The sequence below is a fragment of the Diadema antillarum genome, unplaced genomic scaffold (assembly GCF_040938485.1).
Source record: "Diadema antillarum isolate AM-2024a unplaced genomic scaffold, OU_Dant_1.0 seq00001779_RagTag, whole genome shotgun sequence".
In the NCBI taxonomy this organism is placed as follows: domain Eukaryota; kingdom Metazoa; phylum Echinodermata; class Echinoidea; order Diadematoida; family Diadematidae; genus Diadema; species Diadema antillarum.
Genome location: NW_027272458.1, coordinates 341,713 through 359,033, shown reverse-complemented (window position 1 = coordinate 359,033; position 17,321 = coordinate 341,713). Strand labels below are relative to the sequence as shown.

Below are 17,321 nucleotides of genomic sequence, written 5' to 3'. Positions count from 1 at the left end.
GAAGCGCTGCAGATTATTTATAGATTTACAATATTCATGATGACGTGGTATTGACGGAATAAACAGTGATCCTTCTTCCTCCGGGGAATACTGGAGTACCTAGAATTCGAAAGTGCAGTGACTCTCACTGGCATTGCAATTTTGCGATATATAGTGTTGAATAAAACATGTTTATGTCCTCCATGGTAATGATATTCATGGTTTGCATGGTGGTGAGTCACTGGGAAAGGTTTGTATACAACACGTGACTAAAAGTCCTGAAAAGGACAGTATAGCTAGCACTTCCGGACATCGGTGCATCTCTCTCACTCCACTTCCGGGTTTCTTCAGCTGACAAGCGAAAAAAAAAAGGTCCTCAATGCGAAAACAACGGCCTTACCGCGCTCAAATGTTTCATTAGATTCTTTTTCTACTGTCACTTCCGGGGTAAGAAAAAGAAAAGAAAAAAGAGCAGGGGTCCAATAAGGTGGCACTATTCCTATGTAAGGGTGCAAAAAGTGTGTGTGTGTGGGGGGGGGGGGGACTGAGCCCCCCCCCCCCCCCTCCCCGTTCCGCCCGGCCCTGACTTCTGAGAGGACTGCGGAGAGAGTCAAGAGACGAGCAAAGTGAAAAGAAAAGAGGAGGTGGTGGAGAAGAGTATATAGTTGTGAGTGTGGAAGTGGAATGACAAAATGGATAATCCTAAAAAAGTACTGGACATTCTACTTTTGATACGAAGTGCGAAATCCTGGAGGGGGGGGGGGGGGATCATCGAGTGGATTATGCCCTGATGTTATTAGGTCATTGATAAATCAGGGCTGCCCACACCGTGGTCTGTCATCTCAGGTCACTAGTTCCTTCCATTATAACCTGGCAATCATAACTTTTTTGGGGGGATGGGTTTATAGTTGCTTGATTATCGACCGAAATTTAATAGGCCTACTATACTTTCAGTGATATCATTTAACTGAGTTTGAATCAATGGTAGATTACCATTTTTGAATGATGGAGGAATACATGCAATAAGAAGTGAAAATATAATTATTATTGGAAAATGGTGATCGCAATTAGTACTTCTTCAAGTTTGCGTCAATATAGGTCCTTTGGCACTACCGTGCTTTTTCATGCCTAGTTCATAATATGCATTGTACGTTAAAATTGCATCAAACTTGATCACGATGTTGACTGCACTTCTCAATTACCTTAAAATTAATCTCAACAGTTGCAGGAAAACAGCTTCAGGTCAAATAAATAGTGTTAGTAATTTAAAGAAGAATGAAAATTAGTTTTTTTAAAGATCCCCCCGGCCCCCCAACGTCCTTCCCAGGACGACAAACTGGCGGCTGAGCATACATTCCCAGAATCCCATACTAACATATCGTTGTTGTTGTTTTTTTACGCTTTTTATAGCCTTTATTCAGACCAATCAACATTGTTGCATTGTAGTGACACAAAATATCTATATTACACTGTTTGACGGACAACAAAAAGGTTTTGTGCAAAATATAGATTAAACATTAATAAATATGTACACACTTGACATAATTCAGTCACCAGTCTGAGTAAAGATTTTATCTAAAACAAATACAAGAAATATGAGAGGTGATGGAATTACAAAATCTTTAAAATGTATATCTATTCACCAGTTATAAACATCATAAGAACTAATATCTCTCTGGGTCTTAGGCAAGTGGAGATTCATAACCAGATAATATTTGATTAAGCTTTAATAATGACGATCAGAGAAAAGGAACCAGTATATGGAGCGGGCAAAGCAAAACACAGGATATTCAATTCATTTTAAATATAATTTTGGCTGAGGTAAATACAAAAGATATGTCTTAACAGGATGCAATATAGTTATTAAACCCGGTATTTCATGAAGTATAATTTTCCCATTTCGCGTAATGTAATGTCAATTTATCCTTTAAAGTTGCTTTTTCATATTCAGACTGTTTTGAGGTGGCGATTGCCCTAGATATTTCTTTACAGGTTGGAACTCTTCCACTTTTACGGTTAGCATAAATCATATGCTTAATCAAAATTAACACATGATTCAACAAAGCATCGAGTTTGATATTTTCCCTGAATCCAAGTAAAACGTCAAGCCAATTTATATTAACAAACTGAGGAAATTTTAGTTTATTTCCTACCTCGTTCCCACAGACTCCAACTCTGAAAGCCCATTTTTGCACAATCTCCCGTTCTCCCGTTTGAGATTTGATTTCTCCCGCCCTGGCTCTGTGTCTCCCGGTGGAAAGGATTTCTTACTTATTTCTATCGTATGTTGAAAAAATAAGCCTTAGATAGCACCTGTCCAGAGAACATCTAGAATCCTAGGAACTTCGCGCTTCGCACACATCAACTTGGAGTCTCCCGTTTGCTAGGGGTTTCGGGCGGGAGAATCTCCAGATCAGAAGGTGCTTGGGGTTGGATTCTCTGCAATGATTCGATAAACTATTTAAGGACAGTCATAAAATACTAGTATAATTATGATAATATGTGACAACCTCTTCCCTACAAAAGGAGCACAGATACTAGTAATGTACAGCGATTAAAAATGTCGCCCTCTATCGGTAAACCCTAAATAACTTCGCGCTCGCGCCAATCTCGAACACAAGATTGTGACTGTGCTAGCTGCGACATGCGCTACGTGTACCAGCAGTGCAGTTAGATTACCCGGTCCGGTACCCGGTACTATACGTACAGCTCACGCTGTCTAGTAAGAGAAGTGAAACAGACAACAAACTTTTACATCGTGTCGATCGATCAGACAGATATTCGACAAAAAGACGTGTCTCCATCAAGCTGATGAGATGAACATTTCTCAGTATTCCTGCTGATGTTTCCCATTCGCGTAGCTGTGTAATTCTGAGCTGAAATCAAGAAGCGGAAGTGTAGAAAGAATAAGCGATGGTTCTGCAGAACAGCGGGAAGTATCGACCGGATCGTAGCGACAGCAGTGCCCGTGGCTCTGGCGGAAGGTACGTCAGTATATGGGGGTCTCAGAATGGTGACGTGTAGCAGTAGGGTCTACTCAGCTCAGCAGTACTAGATCTAGGCCTAGATCTACTGTACGTAATCAATCGGTAATGTTGAGTATTGAGAACGTGTCTAACAAATAGACCCCCAACTATGGAAATGTGGTCGCAGTTGCTAAAATTAAACCACATTTGTGAGATTGAGTACCGGTTTGGCGGTAGGCCTACAGTAAGTTTACACTGTCTGTGACTGTGCCGTCTGTGGCTGTATATTTTGAAAAGATCTGTGACTGTGGTAATGGTATAGTTATCTACTGCTTCATAAATTCTAAATGAATTTAAACTTTAGTTTAACAGTTAACACTAAAAACAGTTAGGTAAGTTTACTTGTCCGTGTACAAATGAAATGGTGGGGTAGTTCTATTCTATTACACTAATTTCTAGCGCTCTTGTAACGTGATTAACGTAATATCACTATCACTCAGTCTCAGATTATATTTGTCTATCTAATTCGTGTAATTGGTTTATTTAGAATGTCTAGACTCTCAATGTAAAGTTTAATGTGCTTTCCATCATGTCAGTGTGCTTGTGACATAGACACACCTAAGATCTATAGATAGGGCCTACGATACACCCTAGTAAACTTTTGTGCATTCTTCGGAACTCGATCGTACCATTGCGTATCCAGGAAAAGTGGATCATGATACAAAAACATGTAGGGATGTAGATGTCTCCATGGCAAATATTGTTAAGAGTCTAACAAGTGAGATGATAGATCTAGTCTAGGCTCTAGCTGAATTATCCAAACTATCATTTAATTATCCAAACTGTCATGCACTTTCCCCTACACCATAGCTACTGCTCTTTCCTTTTTTTATTCATATTTATGTACACGGTTGTATTTATTCATGTTTTAAATTAGTTGATCAATTGAATTAATTGATTAATCAATCAATTTATTTATTAAAAATCTTTTTCTTTTTTTAAATTCATGTGTAAATAAATTTGACATTTGAATCAAGATGGACTTGATTTAACCGCCATCACTTCCTTTATGACAGATCTGAAGACTCCTCGGAAGCCCGCCTCCAGCGATCCATCATCAATGATGAGTTGGACTCTCTCTACGGCTTCGATCGCTACAAGGAGCCAGCTGAGAGGGTGGGCTGGCTCATCAACATGCATCCTGTGAGTAAAAAACCAAACATGGTGTCTAGCGCTGAGAAATACTTTGATACAGTGCACTCCCATTATAACAAACACGGTTATAAAACGAAATTCCGGTTACAGCGAAATAAAAATATCCCTACTTGCCATAAATAAAGTATGTGCATAGTAAAGCCTATGCTAAATACAGTAGTTGCCCGAGGAATACACATGAACACTCTACTAGACATGACTTTAAAACTCTGAGCCGGGAAGCAAAATTAAGGTTGTCGTATTACGGAGAAGGGAGGAAATTTGTGGCATTTTAATCCGTCTTCTCCATCATTTGTCTACCTGTAAGACTATGAAAGCAGTCATGGCTGTTTGTTTTATTTCATATGTGACTTGAAGCATAAACCGTCACTATTTTTGTCATGCACATAGCAGAATCCTATGGACTTTGCAGTGTTGAGAGGATTACACAAGTGTTTGTAATCAGTAATTATAATTGGTATTGCTCGCGTTAAAGGGATGGTAAAGTATTGGTGGAGATGAGGATTGGGCTTTTAAGTTTTTGCGAGATATACCAAGAAACCACTTGTGATATAGTACAGAGCATACTAAAGAGGATTTCAAAGTTAATTTGATGAATGTTGAGACATCCCAAAACAAAGTAAAACAAAGTGATGATAATAAAAGGAGGGTCCCACCCTTTATTTGAAATGCTCCGATTTGAACATCTCAGCCATTTCAAAACCAATATTCATCAAATTATATATGCTGAATTCCTCTTGGAATTGCATACATTATGTGGCTTTCACATTCATAAGAGGCTTCTCATCATCTTACCAGAAAATGTTAGAAACCTGAAGTTTGGTCTCAACCACAACTACATGTACAGTGTATATATCTCTTTATCTTACAATGATAGCTCAGTTCAAGGCAATTGTTTGGGAGATGACACTCATGCCAGCACCAGTACCGAATTACACCCATTGTCATTGTCATTTGTAGTTTGTGATCCTGAGAGCACTACCTTTAACCCATCCAGGACAAGCTGATTTTGCTCTAACATGCATTCCCCATTGACAACTGCCCAAGTAAACTTGGGACTAGTCTTCAACGGGCTAAACTCTCCCATATCTGCATCTTACAGGCTGACATCCTGGATGAGAGCAAGAAACTCATCAGTGCCGTGGACTACTACTTCCTCCAAGACGATGGCAGCAGATTTAAGGTAGGGGCCTACACAAAGGATGACTCGTATGATGAAGCTGTGTGCAAACATGAATACCCATGTATGGAACTACACGAGTAGTTGACACATTTGTGGTGTGCATTTTGCTTCTATCCAAATGAAACAAAATAATGTCAAACGGCCTTGAGATGTCAAAACAACGTATGTCAAAAATTCATAGAATTGACTTAGTCACATATTTCAGCTTATTTTAGTATAATCTAACTCTTGACCAAATCTTGAAGTCTGAGATATGACTCTCCCTCCCAGTGGGAATTGTTCAAATTTTGTTTGAAAAAACAATGTAAGCGGAGATACATTTGCCCCTGCTCAACACACGCTGGGCTTAGACTTAGCAAAACAACGTATCTACGTGCAAAACGCTGTTTTGCCATCTACATGTGTACATGTACGTGTGGTTTGCAAAACTTCAAACTCGATTTACTGGAAATGATGTTGGATGTAGATACGTCGTTATGCCATCTCAAGGCTGCAAAGTGTTGCCAGTACTATGGCTTTCATGGCAGTTTCACCGTTGTTGTTGTTGTTGTTGTTTTTTTTTTTTTTTTTTGGGGGGGGGGCATAGTAGTGTAAAGCCAGTATAAATACATGTATATGCATGCATGAGTGGCTTCAGAGTGGCTCTGGCGCAATGTAAATTCATATTATTATCATTATTACTATACACTGCCTGTCCCAGGTTTCACTGCCATTTAAGCCCTACTTCTACATCGTCACCAAGAAGGACTGCGAGCGTGAGGTGTCAGCCTACCTCAACAGGAAGTACGCCGGAACCGTGTCATCCGTGGAGACCGTCTACAAGGAGGACCTAGATTTGGTAATATTCCATTATGGCACTGTGTAAATTGTTAGTGTTGTTTGGAAGAGGGACAGTGAATGTGAGTTGTGGCACTTTTCTGGTGGTCAAGTGAGCAGAATTGCTTAATCCTTTGTGTGCTTTGAATGCTGATTGGTTCAAATTGGCACAGAAAGGGTCAAAAGTCTTCAGCGTACAACTTGGCTGTTTTTCTCAAAGAACAGCTTATTAGGTGTGTGATGTTCTCTGTGTTCTACTCAAGCACACATGCACAACTGATTGATAGTTGAAATGCATCTTTGGTAGGAATACTGCTATAGTTGATACTTTATATGCAACCGAGGTGATGACAAAACTGGACACTTGTGATTTATGGTACCAAGTGCTCTTGAGACTGATATTAATTATGTGTAGATTTGTATTTCATCATTTGGGCAGTTCCATCATATGTAGAGGGGGAAAGAGAAGAGTTAAAGGGATGGACAGAACCTTGGGGGTATTTTCAAAGAAGGAGAGTGGAAAGGAGGATATGGAAACAAATGATATGAATGACACATAAAGTTATCAATAGATAATTATACAATCCACTGCATTCTATTCCCTACAACCAAACTACTTTAGTGGGACTAATGAGTGTTAATGTTGCTACCAATTAAAAAAAAAAAAATAAAAATACTTTAATACTTTAATACTGGGACTTAAGATTATTAGGTTTCGATCTTGGTTTGTCCCCTACAGCCAAACCACTTGGTGGGACTGAAGAGGAGCTGCCTGAAGCTGAGTTTCTCCTCCACCCAGGACCTGATGAAGGCAAGGCGGGACATCATGCCGAGAGTGCGCAAGAATCGTGAGCAGATGAAGTCGTCTTCGGCCTACACTAGCCTACTAGCAAGGTATGCCATGGCAAATAAGATGGGGGTCATTCTCAGTGCTGTTTCTTTGTTCTATGCTGCTTCAGAAGTGTTTGTTGAATTGTCATTAACTCAGACATTCAGAGATTAAACCTTTTTTATTAACCCCCCCCCCAAGAAAAACAAAGCAAAAAAAAACCCACAACAACAACAATAACACAAACCTGGTACATTGCTAGTATTTTTATTATGTATATTTTTATTGTAAGAGAATTCAAGAGATTAAACTCGGAAATGTAGAAAAAACCCATTTTCTACCTCCCACAGTAAAGTTGAAAAAGAGGGGTCTCCTGTATATTGCATATTTTGAACTATTTTGTTTTTGCCTTGGTAAGCAGATTTGATTTGATTTGTTGTTATAATGAAGAATCCAAAATGATATTCCCTTGTGTATTTGCTCAAATTATGATCAATTTTAATGTTTTCATGAATTTTTGATAATATGAAGGAAGAAAGGAACATCAGAACATATGTATCAATGCACAGACATAGACGCACAAGTGCCCTCTTGGTAGAGCCTGGGAGAAAGTGTCATCTTAGTTTTCCATTCTGTTCATTTTCATTCAGCCATCTTGGAGGAGATGAAAGCGCCAGCGGCCCTGCAGGGGGCAAGAAAATCTCTGACCAGATGGACAACATTGTGGACATCCGGGAGTACGATGTCCCCTACCACGTCCGGGTGGCCATTGACAGGAAAATCCATGTGGTAAAGATGACAAAAACTCTAAACAATTACAATGATACATAATGGCTACTAGTGGAAGAATTAAAACAATGGATGATTTTTCCATTTTTTTCCCATGTAGCGCTTAGAGACATTTCATGTCATAATGCGGTTGATCCTTTTTTTTGCACAGGGCCACTGGTATTCGGTCCAAGGGCGGGGCTCAATGGCCCCCATCATCACACAGCGAGATGACCTGTTGGACAGACCGGTGAGTTTTCACCATGGCAACCATGTACATCATTATGATGAGAGTTATGCTGGTAATGGTGATAGTCATACTGGTAATGGTGATAGTCATGATTATGATGATGATAACAATGATGGTCACATTGATGTTTTTGATAATGATTTTAATGATGATGATGGTGATGATGATGGTGATGGTGATGGTGATGGTGATGGTGATGGTGATGGTGATGGTGATGGTGATGGTGATGGTGATGGTGATGGTGATGGTGATGGTGATGGTGATGGTGATGGTGATGGTGATGGTGATGGTGATGGTGATGGTGATGGTGATGGTGATGGTGATGGTGATGGTGATGGTGATGGTGATGGTGATGGTGGTGGTGGTGATGGCGATGGCGATGAAGACCTTGAAGATGATGGTAGTAGTTCTGAAGATGGTTATGATGCTGATGATGATGATGGTAACTGTGATGTCAATAATAATGGGAACCAAAGGATGAACACCCAGAACAGTCACTTAAAACATGATCATTGAGATTTTAATTGTCATTGTGATTCCAGGACCCGGTGGTGCTTGCTTTTGACATCGAAACGACCAAGCTCCCCCTCAAGTTTCCTGACGCAGAGACAGACAGCGTCATGATGATCTCTTACATGATTGATGGACAGGTATGATTGTTTGACATCTATCCTCCACTGAATGTGTGTCCATCTGTTTCTTTGATGGCGTTTTTGTGTGTATGTTTTGTTTAAATCAGGGATGTGAGAGTTCATAGTTTAATCTGATTTCAGATTTTTTTTTTTACTCTGTCCAAAACCCACTTTCCAAATATTTTAGCAATTCAAATGCATTGAAGTGTTCACAGTTTGATAATCTTCAGATTTTCTTTTCATACATAAATTTCAGATTTTTTTCCACATTTTTTTTTTCTTTCTCCAAGTACTCTCACACCCCTGCTAATATGCATTGTCATGTTAGCATGATTCATCATGATGGAATGTGTTTATCGGTGTGTGTTTTTAGCATTGACTATATTTCACTGCATTCTTCTTTAATGCCGTCAATATAATACATGTAGTATATATATATATTTTTGTTTAAATTTTGAAAATACGATAAGTTGATAGAAAAGAAAATCATGTTTAAGCAAGTCTTTCATATATCATAGCAGTGCAAGTGCTTTATAATGCTCAATTTATCCAGAGGTGGAAAAAAAAAATCACGCACGATTATAATTTCACTCCTACTTATGTTGCAGACAATATCCTTTGAAATTGTTGCATTGTATGTTATTCTTTTCGAAGATTACTTCAAACTAAGGTGGTATCTTTTTCAGATACATGTATGCACACGCCCTGTTATGGCAAAATTTTTTTACACACAACTGAATTTTTGTTATTCTCAAGGTAGATAATCTTAAAAACCAATGCATAATTTTGAAAAAAATGCTATGTTGTGGTCAAGACAGTCACAAAAGTTTAATTACACTTTATCCGATTTACCTACGTAGGGATTCCTCATCACAAACCGTGAGATCGTCTCTGAGGACGTGGAGGACTTTGAGTACACTCCAAAGCCGGAGTTTGAGGGTCCCTTTACCATCTTCAACGAGGAGAACGAAGTGGCCATGCTGCAGAAGTTCATCGACCACGTCCTGGAGGTGAAGCCGAACATCATCGTAACCTACAATGGAGACATGTTTGACTGGTGAGTAAAGATTCCCTTAAATCCTAACTAGGCCAGGGATATTATAGGCCCTCAACATTCCGTGCGATGTATGGCTATCACAAAAAGTTATTGCCGCGATGTTTCACAACTTTTTTCTTTTGAATCTCCCACAACTTTTGACACCAAATTCGTGACGACCGGGCACATGGTACCAAAGTAATGCGTAAATATGTACAATATGCATGTCAGACCAAAAATTGCTCAAAAAGGTGAATTCTTGTACAATTTCAATGCAAACTGTGCTTACAGTCAAATTTCATAAAAGCATGATTATTTGGGGGTTTTATTGATTACAATCAATTAATAGCACATTTTCATGTTCGGAACAATGACACGGACAAATTTCAGCGAAAAAACAATGAAAAACAAACAGTGGAAAAAACAAAGAAAGACATAATATATTCGAAATGATAATAATAAGTTTGATATTCATGCATATGCATATTTTTTTTTGAAAAATCAACTTTACAGTTTTTCAGATTACATCACAATAGCCCTGTCTAGTTAGGGTTAAAGGGGAATTCCGGATCAGTTCTAAGTTAGTCTGAAAAGAAAGAGCGAAGTTTTACAAGCACAGCCTTTTTTACATTTGGTGTCGCCTTATCTTTCCTGTTGGAATTAGGCTCATTGCTACATCTGAGAGGGTTTGCAAATTTTACACCCAGGTCAACTGCCCTACTTTGGCAAAAGGAAGCAAGTGACATACCATCCGAATTTGAGTTATTAATGTTTTCATAATGCACATAATGAGCTCTTCTTCCAGGCCAAAGTTCATGCAGAAACACTCATCCTACTAAGAGATATGTTAGATAAGACATCATGATAGTCCATTGACGTCAGTGTAAATGACAGACACATTTTGCTCTTTTATGAGAAATGTCACTTTTGTCACTTGCTTCCTTTTGCCAAAGTAGGGCAGTCAAGTTTGGGAAGGTTACTGAATGCTGATTAATAAAATAAGATGCATGGCAAACTACTGTATATGCCAAATATTTCGTGAGGTTTTGATTTTCCTGACATGAATGTGATGTGTGCACATGCATTTCTCCTTTCAGTGCTGCACTCCACAATCCAAAATGTAATTGTTTGAATGTGATATTGTTGTGAGTCCCAATTCCCACACACACACACACACAAAATTAGACTAGCTAAATATATGACATTATACAGTATGTCCCCCAAAAAATTACAATCGGATCTTTGCATTGATAACACCCAATGTGATTATACCGTCGAAATGGTACTTCAGGGTCTTAAAATATAAAATCTCACCTCTATTTTGCTATTTTGCAGAAAACCCCGTTCAATTTAGGAAAGCAGTCACAGAGAAATGAGGATTGTTGTAAAGCATGTCATGAGTCTGATTCTTCCAAGTTTAGTACTCGGATGCTCTTGGAACTGCATACATGTATTAATGTGTAAACACAATAGACAGAACTTGGAGGAAAGTAATTCCTGACATGCTGTACAAAAGTCCTCATTTCTCTTTGACCACTGAAGCAAACTGAATGGGGTTTTCTGTAAGATGTGGAGAATGAATTATAGTTTCATACCCTGAAATTGTGTTTGGATTGATTTGAATACTATTTTTTACAGTTATTGTTGCGGAGGGTACCGTTGTTAATTTTTGGGGGACAGCGGTACAGGAAGCTTAGAGCCTTAACATGTAGAGGATTGAAATAACACAACAGTCTGATTTCAGGGAAAGAATTTCTGTTGTCTCTCTCTGTACCCACCCCTCCAGGCCCTTCATCGAGACGCGCTACAAACATTACGGCATCGACATGTACCGGGAGATCGGCTTCCAGAAAGATGCAGCGGGCGAATACAAGTGCAGGAGCTGCATTCATATGGATGCCTTCAGGTATGTTGAAGGAAATAGTTGGGTATCGTGCATTTGTGTGTGTGCTATGTATTCCAGATTACAAATGCAAGGGTAGAACTATCAAGCCTTACTCATTAGGCGTGAGTCTCGTGCCCCAGTTTTCTATCTTACACTTACACATCGAACAACCTTTCTCTCACGCCTGCCTAAGAGCCCAAAGCATGGATTTCCAACCACCAAAAAGTAACGTTTTGACAATTTGGGGAAAAGAAGACTACATGATTGACAACTTGAAGATGCTAAAACTCTTTACGGTTGGAGGGGAGGAGACTCCCCCCCCCCCAAAAAAAAAAAAAAAAAAAAAACACCTCTCAGGCAAAATCTCACACCTATTGTAGAAGTCCTCAAACCTTGGCGTGTCTTATAAAGGGACATTTGAAGATATATAGAATTCATTTGTTTGGTGTATCAATGTTCATTATCAATACAACTTGGACCTCAACTTTGTCTACCCTCCATAGAGATCAGGTTGTAGATATCAGAGGTATCTTGCGTTCCTACTGTCTGGGGATAAACCAAGGGGGGGGGGGGATTTGATCACATTTACTTGATGTGTGCAGTTTTGGACAGGCTTAAAAAGTGAAGATTATACTGCTTGCCATGGTACACAGTGAAATGTTTCATTACTATGAAGTACTGTAAAACGAATGTTCGCGTGCATTTTAATTTCGCGAATTTCGCGAGCGCCTACATTTGCGAAATTGAAATGCATGGAAAGTTCTTGCCTACACAATATGCATTGGATGCCAGTGGCAAGTCGCGAAAGTTTCATGCTGAAAAAAGGCCGTCGGCTCCAATTCACGAAATTTTCATGCCGCGAAGATATCGTGTTTTACAGTATTTGTGCGATTACCAATGATGGCATCTCGAAGAGATCGTAATTCGTCTGTTGCGGTTTGCCAACAGGTGGGTGAAGCGCGACAGCTACCTGCCGGTTGGATCGCAGAATCTGAAGGCGGCCACCAAGGCCAAGCTGCGCTACGATCCCATCGAGCTCGACCCCGAGGACATGTGCCGCATGGCGAGTGAGCAGCCGCAGACGCTCTCCAACTACTCCGTCTCGGACGCCGTGGCAACGTACTACCTCTACATGAAGTACGTCCACCCCTTCATCTTTGCCCTCTGCACCATCATCCCCATGGAACCTGATGAGGTGAGAGCGTTTGCAATTCAATCTTGGATGGGCAGGGTGGGTGTCCACTTCATTGGGAATATTTGTTTTTGCGAATGGTGTTGTACTCTTTTATACCGAATCGACATGGGTTTAGAGCCGCCAAGACGCTCCGATTCTGCAGGAGGCTGATCATTGGGGTGGTGGTCAGCGATGGCAATGATGATGGCGATGACGATCATGACAATGATAGTGATAATGATGAATATGACTATGATGATGATGAGTATGATGATGATGATGATGATGAGTATGATGATGATGATGATGATGAGTATGATGATGATGGCTATGATAGTAATGATGATGACAATGGTACTGATCATAATGAAGATTATATGAAAGGAAATGCGGGAACAATTGCATTATTTAAAATAAAAAAGAAATATTCTTTTCATAAGAATCACTGCAACAGAAGATATACAAAAGGTGTCTCAATCAAGTTTATAATTAACTCAGTCCATCTGTGACATTTTGCACACTTAGGTATCTAAAATAGATATAGAATTAAAAAAACAAACAAACAGAAGAGGCCAATAGTAGTTGGTAACTTCTGATCATAAAGTTTTGAGTTTTAAAGGCGTGAAAAGACGAACTTCATTGCCCTCATGAAAGATGCGGTAATGTTTTTGTTGACTCTCCATTCATCCTACGACAGGTTCTGAGAAAGGGGTCGGGCACCCTCTGCGAGGCGCTGCTGATGGTGCAGGCGTTCCACGCCAACATCATCTTCCCCAACAAGCAGGAGCAGGCTTTCAATCAGCTGACGAGAGACGGTCACGTCCTGGAGACAGAGACGTACGTCGGTGGCCATGTGGAGGCGCTGGAGTCTGGCGTCTTCCGCAGTGACCTGCCTTGCCGCTTCCGAATGGTGCGCACTCGTCATTTCTTAAGTTTTATTCGTCTGTTGTTAATTTATTTCCTAATGGTATGTACTGTGAAGGTTTGTTTATAGTGTTTGTTTTTGCAACTTTGTGAGATCAAATCAATTGTAATTCAGAGATTTTTAATGATGTGTCCTCTATTTCATCATGATTGATGGATTCTCATTTTGTTTTAACTTTACATCTGAGGAGACTAGTTTCCCATGCCAAACACTTACACTCGAATTTGAGGACCTTTAGAGACTAATTGCCATCTTGCTGTTTATTTCTACATTTTGTTTCCAATTCATTTGAGAGAGAACAATTATGCAAACTTGTACAATGCAAAGTGAAAAAGAGAATGCCTTGTTAGCTTTGCCGTGCAGTGTTTGATATTTCCCCAAGGTTTTATGTTGTGAACACCGCACCAACCTCCACTGCAGGTACCCGAGGCATTCCAGGGGCTAATTGACGATGTGGAGAGAACCATGAAGCACGCCATCGAGGTTGAAGAGAAGATACCCATCAACACCGTCACTAACTTTGAGGAAGTGAGTTTAAAAAAAAAAACTTGTAAAAATTGATGGTTCTCTTTTAACCTCATCATTGTCAGTGTCTGTACTCCATTTCATTGTCCCTTCTTCTTGTACATGAAGGACCCTTGATTTTGAAGACCGTATCGTCATTATTATTATTATAGAAAGCCAGTTCTACCATTATTCCCTCAGTATACCTTTGGAAAAAGTACTTGTGCCATAAGTTGGTATTTCGTATTTAAGCAGACCTCATTTACAGATAATTTAAACAACAACAACAACAACAACAAAAATCCTGCTATGTTTACTGTCATATCTGATATTGAAAATCTGGGAAGTGAATCTACAAATTGATACTGTAGTATCCAATTCTTTACTCTAATGTTATTCTTCCTTTCTTTTTAGATTATGTACTTTAGAACCTGAAGCAGCCCTTTAACCCTAAAAGGGCCGGGGGGGGGGGGGGGGGGGGGGGGGGTGGGGGATTCCCCCCCTGGACGTTTCGCGCTATAATTCTGTAACGCAAGAAGGCCTCGTCGCGAGGCTTCTTGACTTTCTTCGTTCAAGTCTCGCGCAACTTTTGAGTTCAAATTTGCAATGTCCGCACATACTTTTGCGAAGCCACGCCCATTTTTGTAACGGAATGTCGCCCCAAAACGGGCACAATTTTGTGATTTTGTGTACATTTCCTATGGAAAACAGTGCTCTGTCGTGAAAGTCATAAAAACCGGATTATTTTTACAATTTATCACTTTCATTGATTAATTTTGTGCTAATTATGGTAGAAAAGTGGTCAGTGACAATTTTCAATGAAAAAACAAAGAAAAAACAAAAGTTGAAAAACAACGAAATACATAAGAAATTCTGAAAACAATAAAATACATAAGAATTGAAATGAGTTTTGGAAGTTTTGGTGATGTGCAATTATTGAATATGCTAAAACAGATTTACAGATCAAAAATTAGACTCTCAGTGCTTTTAATTAGGCTAAAATATCATCTTGAGCTTAATTTGCATAATTAATTATTTAAAATTAGAAATTGATTGTTTCAAAAAATCTTATGACATAATCCTGTAGAGTATGACGTGGGTCTCACACATGCAAAATTTCATCGCGATCGCACCACCGATGGCCGAGATCTCAGGGGGCGGAATCCATTCCCCCTTGGTCTGAGCATAGCCAAAAAAGCCCGGCCCCTTTAGGGTTAATGAGTAGCACTGCACTTCTTGCCTTCTCATATCGGTACATGATACGTACTAAGTAACAGAGATGAATTATGTCTATTATATATTCATGATACATGTTCTGGCATAGTGATTCTTATACAAAGGATTTTTTTTTTTTCTGCCCTCTCTTCTACATCATCTTCATCATGAATATCACCACAAACATTACTATCATTACCATTATCATTGCCACATCTTCATCATCATCATCTTCTTCATCACCATCACCATCATTGACCACCACCACCACCACCACCACCTCCGTCATCATCCTCTTTGCAATTATCTTCATGTCCATCACCATTATCATTCGCATTCTCCTCCCCCTCCACCTCGTCATCATCATCATCGACATCATTGTCATCATCGTCATCATCATCCCACCATTATTATCGTCATCATCATCATCATCATCATCATCATCATTATCATCATTGACCGCCACTACCACCACCGCCGTCATCATGTCCATCACCGTTATCATTCGCATTCTTCTCTTCCACCGCCTTCTCATCATCATCATCATTGTCATCATCATCATCATCATCCTCATCATCGTCGTCATCATCATCATCATCATCATCCTCATCATCCTCGTCATCATCGTCATCGTCGTCATCATCATCGTCATCGTCAGGTCTGTGAAGAGATCAAGGAGAAGCTAGCGGCTCTCCGCGACACTCCCGCCCGGCTGGAGAACCCGGTCATCTACCATCTCGACGTCGGTGCAATGTACCCCAACATCATTCTCACCAACAGGCTTCAGGTAAAGGCAGAAATTCCTTCTCTTTCTTCAGGTCTCTTGCATCATTTCTGTTTACATCAGTGTGAAAGCCATATAACACAATTACCTGTGTTGTCAAACTTGTCAAATTAATATTTTTTCTTGCAGTCAAAAAATTGTTTGCTTTCTTAAGTAATCTATCAATAATGAACAGCAATATGAAACTAGTCAAGCTAACTGGATAAGACTCATGAAATGCAGTAGATTCAGTGGTATGTTTTCTCAGTTTAAACTAGTGTACAGAGGAGTTGACAAGCACTCTTATTTTAAAAAGTGTTGATATTTATGTACATATTTGGCATGATCATGTAGATCATATAGAGTGATAACCTAAATTGGTGGCTTATTCAGTCTGGCATCATTGAGTGAACAGAATGGCCATGGTATTGAGTAGAAGGTATTAGTATGAAATAATTTGTCTAAACTTTCAGACACATATAATTGTATGTTTTTAGGTACAAACCTAGCCAAATTTGATTTACTCTAAGAAAAGCAGCCTTCATTAACCTTTTGAGGACGACCTAATTTTGCTATAACATATGTTTCCCAAACACCTTCCAGAACATACTCAGACTTGTCTGAAACAGGATAAACTTGTCACTAAAGGCTGCATATTAACTCACTGGTGCAAAAAATATTGTAACCTTCACATCAGTCTTAGCATATGTGACCCTCTACAACAAAAAGATTCAAAAGTCGAGGAGGGTAGAGTTCCTGAAAATGATATGACATTATTTCCTCACTCTTCTACTTTAATTTTATATAAAACATGACTCATAAAAGTACTTGGTGGCGGAGATATTGATGATTTTATGAGACATGTCGAGTGGCGACGGAAATCGGCATTTCGAGAAAACCGCCTTCAAAGTTTTCTTTCTGTCACTATCGTGATCAAGGGGAGGTAAGACAGTTTTCACCGATTGACAATAGGAGGTGTGCTCATAGCAACCTCCACGATGTTCATTCAAGCTTAGCGCCGGCGGTCTGCATGACCAATCAGTAACCAGGATGCCGCGCACTGACCAATAAAATCACTCCCTCGTTGCTAGGGGAAGAGTCTATCTGTGGCGCTAAATCCACATATTCGGACACGTTTCTGTTCTGCTTAAAGTCAGAAAATCATGGCCAAGAAAAGCTCT

The 17,321-nt window shown here is 39.6% G+C and overlaps 1 protein-coding gene across 1 annotated transcript in view; it reads left to right on the top strand.

Annotated features, from left to right (window-relative positions):
- Window positions 1-2,889: 2,889 nt before the first annotated feature.
- Window positions 2,890-17,321, top strand: part of LOC139712255 (DNA polymerase epsilon catalytic subunit A-like) — a 70,615-nt gene continuing 56,183 nt past the window's right edge. The window contains exons 1-14 of the mRNA XM_071624093.1: window positions 2,890-2,963; window positions 4,022-4,148; window positions 5,263-5,343; window positions 6,044-6,181; window positions 6,899-7,053; window positions 7,639-7,777; window positions 7,929-8,006; window positions 8,549-8,656; window positions 9,499-9,695; window positions 11,461-11,580; window positions 12,508-12,754; window positions 13,431-13,643; window positions 14,079-14,186; window positions 16,036-16,164. Coding sequence (XP_071480194.1) covers window positions 2,893-2,963; window positions 4,022-4,148; window positions 5,263-5,343; window positions 6,044-6,181; window positions 6,899-7,053; window positions 7,639-7,777; window positions 7,929-8,006; window positions 8,549-8,656; window positions 9,499-9,695; window positions 11,461-11,580; window positions 12,508-12,754; window positions 13,431-13,643; window positions 14,079-14,186; window positions 16,036-16,164 — 1,911 coding nt within the window. The 5' untranslated portion in view covers window positions 2,890-2,892. The remainder of the gene's footprint in view (window positions 2,964-4,021; window positions 4,149-5,262; window positions 5,344-6,043; window positions 6,182-6,898; window positions 7,054-7,638; window positions 7,778-7,928; window positions 8,007-8,548; window positions 8,657-9,498; window positions 9,696-11,460; window positions 11,581-12,507; window positions 12,755-13,430; window positions 13,644-14,078; window positions 14,187-16,035; window positions 16,165-17,321) is intronic.